The sequence below is a fragment of the Sinocyclocheilus grahami genome, unplaced genomic scaffold (assembly GCF_001515645.1).
Source record: "Sinocyclocheilus grahami isolate Dianchi unplaced genomic scaffold, SAMN03320097.WGS_v1.1 scaffold251.1, whole genome shotgun sequence".
NCBI classification, from domain to species: Eukaryota; Metazoa; Chordata; class Actinopteri; order Cypriniformes; family Cyprinidae; genus Sinocyclocheilus; species Sinocyclocheilus grahami.
In genome coordinates this window covers 908,681-916,082 of record NW_015505430.1, presented here as the reverse complement: position 1 = coordinate 916,082, position 7,402 = coordinate 908,681, and the positions used below count along the sequence as shown (strand labels likewise).

General features: G+C 37.5%; 2 protein-coding genes across 3 annotated transcripts in view; one reads left to right on the top strand and one right to left on the bottom strand.

Annotated features, from left to right (window-relative positions):
* The window catches only part of LOC107598420 (folliculin-like), a 9,004-nt gene extending 6,799 nt beyond the window's left edge, over positions 1 to 2,205 (bottom strand). The window contains exon 1 of one of the 2 annotated variants that reach the window (XM_016289746.1): positions 1,913 to 2,205. The gene's annotated coding sequence lies outside the window, so the exon portion shown is untranslated. The remainder of the gene's footprint in view (positions 1 to 1,912) is intronic. The other variant, XM_016289747.1, reaches the window with a different exon arrangement.
* A 665-nt stretch (positions 2,206 to 2,870) lies between these two features.
* leng9 (leukocyte receptor cluster (LRC) member 9) lies at positions 2,871 to 6,060 on the top strand. Its single transcript, XM_016289748.1, has 5 exons — positions 2,871 to 3,211; positions 3,418 to 3,539; positions 3,630 to 3,787; positions 3,874 to 4,042; positions 4,659 to 6,060. The coding sequence occupies exons 1-5, from the start codon at positions 3,126 to 3,128 to the stop codon at positions 5,666 to 5,668; spliced, it is 1,545 nt and encodes a 514-aa protein (XP_016145234.1). The 5' UTR covers positions 2,871 to 3,125; the 3' UTR covers positions 5,669 to 6,060.
* The last annotated feature ends 1,342 nt before the right edge of the window (positions 6,061 to 7,402 follow it).

Sequence of the window (7,402 nt, the reverse complement as noted above, 5' to 3'; positions counted from 1 at the left end):
CCCCCCCCCCCCCAGTATTATCTGATTTATTGAGTGAAAAAGAAAAAATAAATGAAAATGTCCAAAATCCCCTCAGTAAAAACCTTTAACTCTAGTGTGTCAGCAAAATGACATTTTTGAAACTGCCGTTATCCTATGTTCAGATTTCTGTTTTCAGGAAATGTACAGCCGTGGCCAAAAGTTTTGTCAGTGATATAAATTTTGTGTTTTGCAAAGTTTGCGGCTTAAGCTGTTGTGGTGTTCATTCACATTGTTTCTAGACTATTGTGTAGAGTAATCAGATGCATTTTAAATAATTGCTAAAAGGCCAAATTTTCACTGGCCAAAAAAAATGAACTTTTCACAAAAAAACTAATTTCACAGTTTTTTGATCCTGACACAAAATGACCAGCTAACATTAATTGACTAAACATATCAGCAGCACATGTGAAACTGTGAATGAGTACTAGTCAGGTGAAATCACTATCATACTAATTAGATTGTAAGAGCAGACTGATTGCTATAAAAGGAGGGAAGCCGCGCATCCAATCATTGTGTTCTTGTTAGCAATGGTTGCCTCCAAAGAAACACGTGCAGCCATTATTGCGGTGCATCAAAATGGCCTCACATGAAAGGAAATTACCACAAAGAATATTGTGCCTGAAAGAACCATTTACTGGATCATCAAGAACTTCAAGGAGAGAGGTTCGACTGCAGTGACGAAGTCTTCAGGACGTCCCAGGGTGTCCAGCAAGCGCCAGGACCGTCTCCTCCTGAGGAATCGTGTCACCAGCAGTGCAGAGCTTGCTCAGGAATGGCAGCAGGTTGGTGTGTGAGCATCTGCCCGCACAGTGAGGCCAAGACTTTTGGACAACAGCCTGGTGTCAAGAAGGGCATCAAAGAAGCCACTTCTCTCCAAGAAAAACACCAAGGACAGGCTGAAATTATGCAGGAAGTACAAGGATTGGACTGCAGAAGACTGGTACAAAGTTTTCTCTGAAGCTCCCTTCCAACTGTTTGGGACATCTGGAAAATCGATTGTTCGGAGAAGAAAAGGTGAACGCTACCATGAGTCTTGTGTTGTGCCAACAGTGAAGCATCCTGAGACCATCCATGTGTGGGGTTGCTTTTCAACAGAGGGAGTGGGCTCTCTCATAATTCTGCCCAAAAACACTGCCATGAATAATGGTATCAACACTTCCTGCAAGAGCGACTTCCAACGATCCATGAGCAATTTGGTGATCCGTGCATTTTCCAGCATGATGGAGCAACATGTCACAAAGCAAGAGTGATAAAGAAGTGGCTCGAAGATCATTACATTGAAATTTTGGCTCCGTGGCCAGGCAACTTCCCGGATCTCAATCCCACAGAGAACCTGTGGTCAGTCCTCAAAAGGCGAGTGGACAAGCAGAAGCCCACAAATTGTGATCAACTCCGAGAACTAAGTTGGCAAGAATGGATTGCCATCAGTCAGGATTTGGCCCAGAAGCTAATATCCAGCATGCCAGAATGAATTGCAGAGGTTATGAAGAACAAGGTTAAACACTGTAAATTGTCTTTTTTGTTGTTGTTGTTGTTGTTGTTGTTGCCAATAAAAGCCTTTAAAACTTATGATACGCTTATCGTTGTTTTTCATTATACCATAGAAACATGCGGAAAAATAATCTACAAATATCGAAGCAGCAAACTTTGCTAAAAACAATTTCTGTCACTGCCAGAACTTTTGGCCATGACCGTATACAAATATGTGCATTTTTAGTTGCATAACGCATCCGCACATTTCAACATAACATTTAAGGCAACTTGTAATACAAAATATAAATGTATTGATTAACTGGGGAAGCTATATATATATAAAATGTAACCGTTCAACGTGTCTTGTCATATTTAAATGCAAAAGGAAATGAGATATTGGAAAACACAACATCCTTACCTTTATCAGCTGGGTACAGCTATAGTGCTGACTGGTACTGACCGTAAACTAACAAGGCATTGCGATGGAGTATTGACAATAGCAGCCATCTACAGGTTCTGCATGGTTGTTAATGTTGCAAACTATGTAATTTTTTTTTCTAGTCCGCATAAATGGTACACTGTCCTCACCGATATGATTTACTAAATCGTCGCTGAAATAAGATCGTAACTTATTTTTATTTTGTTTACATTGTTAGGTCCATCCTTTTCAGTCTTTGTGTCATGTGATGGGGAAGTCACGCGCTTAGATCACAACGTGTGCGTGACTCCCACAGCTGCTCTTGTTTCTCACACTGAATAGCCATCGGTACAGTCCAAAAAGACTTGAAGCTAAACGTTGAGGACTTGCAACTCGACTTGGGACTTGTCTGTCTTGACTCGGGACTTGACTCGAGAATTGAATGCAAAGACTCGAGACTTACTTGTGACTTGCAAAACAATGACTTGGTCCCACCTCTGGTAATATGCCATGCTTGGACACAAGGGACCACATGAAGACATTGAACCGAACTGTTTGAAAGAACCGATTCGCTGAAATGATTCAGACTTCCCCATTTGCCGAAAAACTACATTACCCATAAGAACCCCAAGACTTAACACCGGAAGTAGCTTTGTGAACATTGCCTTAGCAGCAGTATATTTGACAATAATAAACACCTATGTTATGAAATGAAAACATGTGATTATGAAATATTATTACAATTTAAAATAACAGTTTTCTATTTGAATGTTTTTTTAAAATGTAATTTATTCCTGTGATGCAAAGCTGAATTTTCAGCATCATTACTCCAGTCTTCAGTGTCACATGACCCTCCAGAAATCATTCTAAAATGCTGATATGCTGCTCAAGAAACATTTCTTGGTTTAAAATTTGTGCCGTTTAATATATTTGTAGAAACCGGGATACATTTTTTCAGGATTCGTTGATGAATAAAAGATCAGCCTTAGACTATTCGCCTCAGGCTTTTATTTTGTCCATCGTAAAATTAACTGTTTTGAATACCACCATTTACATCTTCACACTATGCTACATCACGTCTAACTTAACTAATCTGGTAGAACTTAACTTTTATTGTCCCAGTAGTTATAGATTAACTTTGTCATGTGTTATCAGTCAGTGCATGAATGCAATTGTATAACTTGTTCTTCCCTTTCCCTTTGTACCAGATGAGATGAAACAAGAAACTAGCCTAAACATTTGCCAGCACTTCCAATTGGGCAGATGTCGTTTTGGAGACAGATGTCGACTGTCTCACAGGTCTGTCATTCACTCTGGATGGTAGAGACTCAACTAGTGAATTAACCTCATGGTAGACATGATTTATTATCTGGGTATTTTCATTTCAACAGCCATTGGCACAGTGTCTTGTAGTTGCTGTAAAATATGTGAAATTTGTTAGATCTTGGGAATGTTCATTGAAGCTAAGTGGATAAATAATGCATTGCTCTTTCCTGACTTCACAGTGTGCTTGACGTCCCTCAAACCACACACTCAGAGAAAGATGATACAGAAAAGCTGAGCAAGATCCGAAAAAATGGAAAAAAGACTCATGCAGAAAAGCAGCATCTAGAGACTGAGAAGGAAGGTGTGTTTATAGATTTAATGATGAGTGCAGAGGCACTTTACCTTCCAGATTCACTCTTCACAATTACAAATGGATGCCTTCCTGTCTCAGGGTGTAAGAAGAAGCCACGCATGCGTACAGCCGATGAAGTCATCTCCAGAATTATATGGGACTCCTCAGTGGACTCAGCTGATTTTATAGTCGGTCACCTGGACCGTTTCCTTGGGGTGCTGGAACGCCCATTCTCTGACTTCTCATGGGACTCTCAGGTGTGTTATATCAGCACTAATATGTTTCATTACCATATGTCGTGTATATTCATAACCAGGCTTAATGCTTATCTGTCCTTCATTAGGTATGTGACTGTGATTTTTCTGAAGAGCTGGCTCTCCCTCATCATAGGATACAATACTTCAGCTACAAAGGCCAGCGGGTGTGGGATAGAGACAGTCGCACTGACAGGGTGTTCGGCTCCACGGGCCAGACTATTTTGCCTCCTTTTGGCAGTGAGGAACCGCAACAAGGTGAGCGACAGTATTATTTTGGCCCAGTAAAACAGTTTCTGAGAAAATCCTAACCAGTATTTTGTTTCGGTAGTCATTATCATGAATAATTATCAGAAATAAATAATCATGAATAAATAATTCATAAATATCACTAAGGTTTTTTGAAGTTGGGGAGGGGGTGGGGAGGGGGGGTCATTTCCTAGGGTATCGTGTATCATTTTTTTGTTTAAATACTAATAACCAGTGAAACAAACAACAAATAAAAAATTGTAACGGTAATAATAATAAAAAATATAACAAAATAGTGAAATAATAAAAGAGTAAGTCAAACTAATTAATAAGGTTTTATTTTCTTCATCAAGATATCAGGACTTATGCCTTCAAAATATATCTAAATTAATTTTAATACAGAAATTAAAAACACCAGAACACTTATCAGAAAAGGCATATTGGAGTTGTATATTTTGCATTTTTAGTGTATTGTTTGAAAACTACAGGACAAAAAATAGCATCATGCCATTGAACTTTAAATGTATTTCAATATTATTTTATTATATTATATAATAATTATAATGTACTGTTAATACAGTATTACATTATTTCTCTTAATATACTGGAATTATTCAATTCTCAGACAATTTAACAACTGACACTGGACAACATGAAGAGTCCATCAACACAGGAGATGTTTCAAATGACCTAGAGCAAGTGACAGAGTTTTATGAAAAACAAGATGATGTTGTAACTTCAGTTACAACAACAAACAATAAACAAGAGCTGGGAGATGCCGTAGATCGCTCATTTACCGAAAATGCTGAGAAAGGAACCAGTGATGACGTCTTACTTTTGCAAAAACAATCTGCACCAGAAGACAAAAAGATGGCAGCTACTGAAGAACTCAGTTTGAATCAGTTGGCAAAGGAGTTATCCATCACACCAAAAAAAGAACAGACTAAAATAGCGGAAGAATGGAAAGACAGCTGGGATGGAGTGAGTGGTTCAGAAGCAGAGCTGGTATCATTCATTCTGCCAAAACCACTTTTTAGACGTCCACCACCAAACAGACCCACACACTTCATCTGCTTCCGTGTGGACTCTCCCGCTGCTCTCCTGGCCTTCCAGCGCATTCAGAAAAAGGTTCTCTCCCGCCTCCCTCAGTCAGAGCCGCTATGGGTGGACCCTGCAACTTTACACGTCACTCTTTCCTTACTTGTCCTGAAGGGCCCAGAGGAAGTCCGCGCTGCTGCTGAGCTCCTGCGTACCACAATCAGAAACTCCCACAAACCCCCTATTTCTGTGTCTTTCACTCCAAAACTAAGGCACTTTAATGGGACTGTTCTCCATGTGACCCCACAACCCCTGTTCGATGTCCAGTGCCTAAATTCCCCTCTCCAAGAAGCCTTCAAGGAGAAGGGCTGGCTACACCGCCATTCCCGATGCCCGACGTACCATCTCACCCTGGCCAAATCTCGGGAGCCCATGACAGAGAAGATGTTTGAAGGGATAGGGACTGTTAAACTGGCCAAAGATGTCAACTTCGGCAAGCTAGAAGTAAATAAACTCTATCTTTGTGTGATCGGTCATACCAACACAGAGAACGGTTTCTATCAGGTTGTATGTGTTGTGCAGCTGCCCAATGTGTGAAAGCGCCTGGTTATGTATCATCTGAACTTAGGGATGATGGTTATTAATTACATCAAATACCTGATGTATTTTAAATCAAGAAGTCATTATAATGACTTCTATGATCTTAATTATGTGCACCTAATTTCACTTATTTATATCTATAGATTCAGAAGTATCCCAAAGCATGACTGCTTATTTTAAATTTAATAGTTGCAAAGACAATGAATGAAAGCATTTTAAAAAAATTTACAACCACTTCTAATTCTATATTATTTCTGTTGTGAGAAAAGCACTTTATATTCTTTTTATATCTTTATATTCTCTTTTTACAAATGCAGTCGAATTTTGATAACACAAGCATTAGCAACACTGAAATTTCTTTATATGTATTCATTTGTTAATATCTCAGACCTATTACCACAACTGAAAAGAAATGCATGGTTGCGAGTTAAAAATTCTGATTTATTGCTTTATTTAAACCTTTTGTTGCAAGTTCCAAACATTATTTTGATGAGTTTACAAGTTGATCAAATAAAATAATTAACCATTACATCAATTTAACATTGTGTGTAATTTAAAGGTTTTTTTTAAAATAAGTTATAGTAACTTAAAATTGTCTTAAATTAGGAAGTGGATTTTTAGTTCTCAGCATGCTTTGCATAGGACTGGATAAGGTGAATATATGTTGAAGTTATTTTTTTTGTGTTTTTTTATAGTTAAAGGAAATATCTGTTAGTGTTTAACACTGTCATGATTGACATTTAAAAAATGTAAATAGTTTTTGTTATGCTGACAAACCATGGTTTTCTTTACCATTTCGTTGAAGAATAATGCTCATTGTTAGTTGATGTCAGGGGTTGGAACTTATTAGTTAGTAATCAACTTGTGTAAACAAATTTGTGTTTATGCTGTATATCATCAAATCCCAATGTAGTTTGTTGGTTGAACATAATTTCACCAAAAGCTGTCATAACTTAAAAAGATGAATGCAAACTGTTGCATAATTTTTGTTGTTGTTGAGCTAAAAGATTTGTTTTTAGAGTGTATAGTAATCATATTTCTGTGCAGAAGCTGAATTGAATGGTCAAAGAACTGAACAGCTTTGACACTTGAATTTGACACTATATTTAGTTTAGTTCATTTTTATTTTTATTTTTTTTCATACTTTGTTTTGATTTTAGTTAAATTTTATTTAATTTTATTTCAGTTTAGTTTAGTTTTTATTTTATTGTACATTTCTAATGAAAATCGAAAAAAGTCGGCACACCTAGGCTCCAAAAATACAAAAATTTAATAACAGACTATTACATGTGACGTTTCGAGCACACATGCTCTTCCTCAGACCTTCATTAGAGCCTGTGTATTTTTGGAGCCTAGGTGTGCCGACTTTTTTCTATTTTCATTATCAATATTTTTTTTGTTGAGCACCACATCCAGTGATGTGCGTGCTTTTGTTTTGATTTCTGTACAAATATAACAACGCCTTCTCTTACTTTAGGGTTGTGTGCATTTGCTGACCCTCGCTTAGCTAAAGACATACAACATTCACCTTAAATGTACCAGGTAATTTCTTCACTTCCTTTTCAGTCATTCATTGTAAGATGTTGCTAAGTGACTCAGTGCAAGGCAGTATTTTTGGATCGCTTATTGAACTGGATGTCAGGATGTAGTTTGAAAGTGGACAACATATAAATAAATAATTTACCATGTATTTCAGCTATGTTTTTATAGCACAAGCTCTCAATTATTCAA

What these genes read in the sequence shown, in the direction of transcription:
- leng9 (XM_016289748.1), top strand. Translation starts at nt 3,126, where the DNA reads ATGAAACAAGAAACTAGCCTAAACATTTGCCAGCACTTCCAATTGGGC. An exon ending in TCTAGAGACTGAGAAGGAAG is followed by an intron (nt 3,540 to 3,629) that starts GTGTGTTTATAG and finishes TTCCTGTCTCAG; the next exon opens with GGTGTAAGAAGAAGCCACGC. An exon ending in CAGTGAGGAACCGCAACAAG is followed by an intron (nt 4,043 to 4,658) that starts GTGAGCGACAGT and finishes TTCAATTCTCAG; the next exon opens with ACAATTTAACAACTGACACT.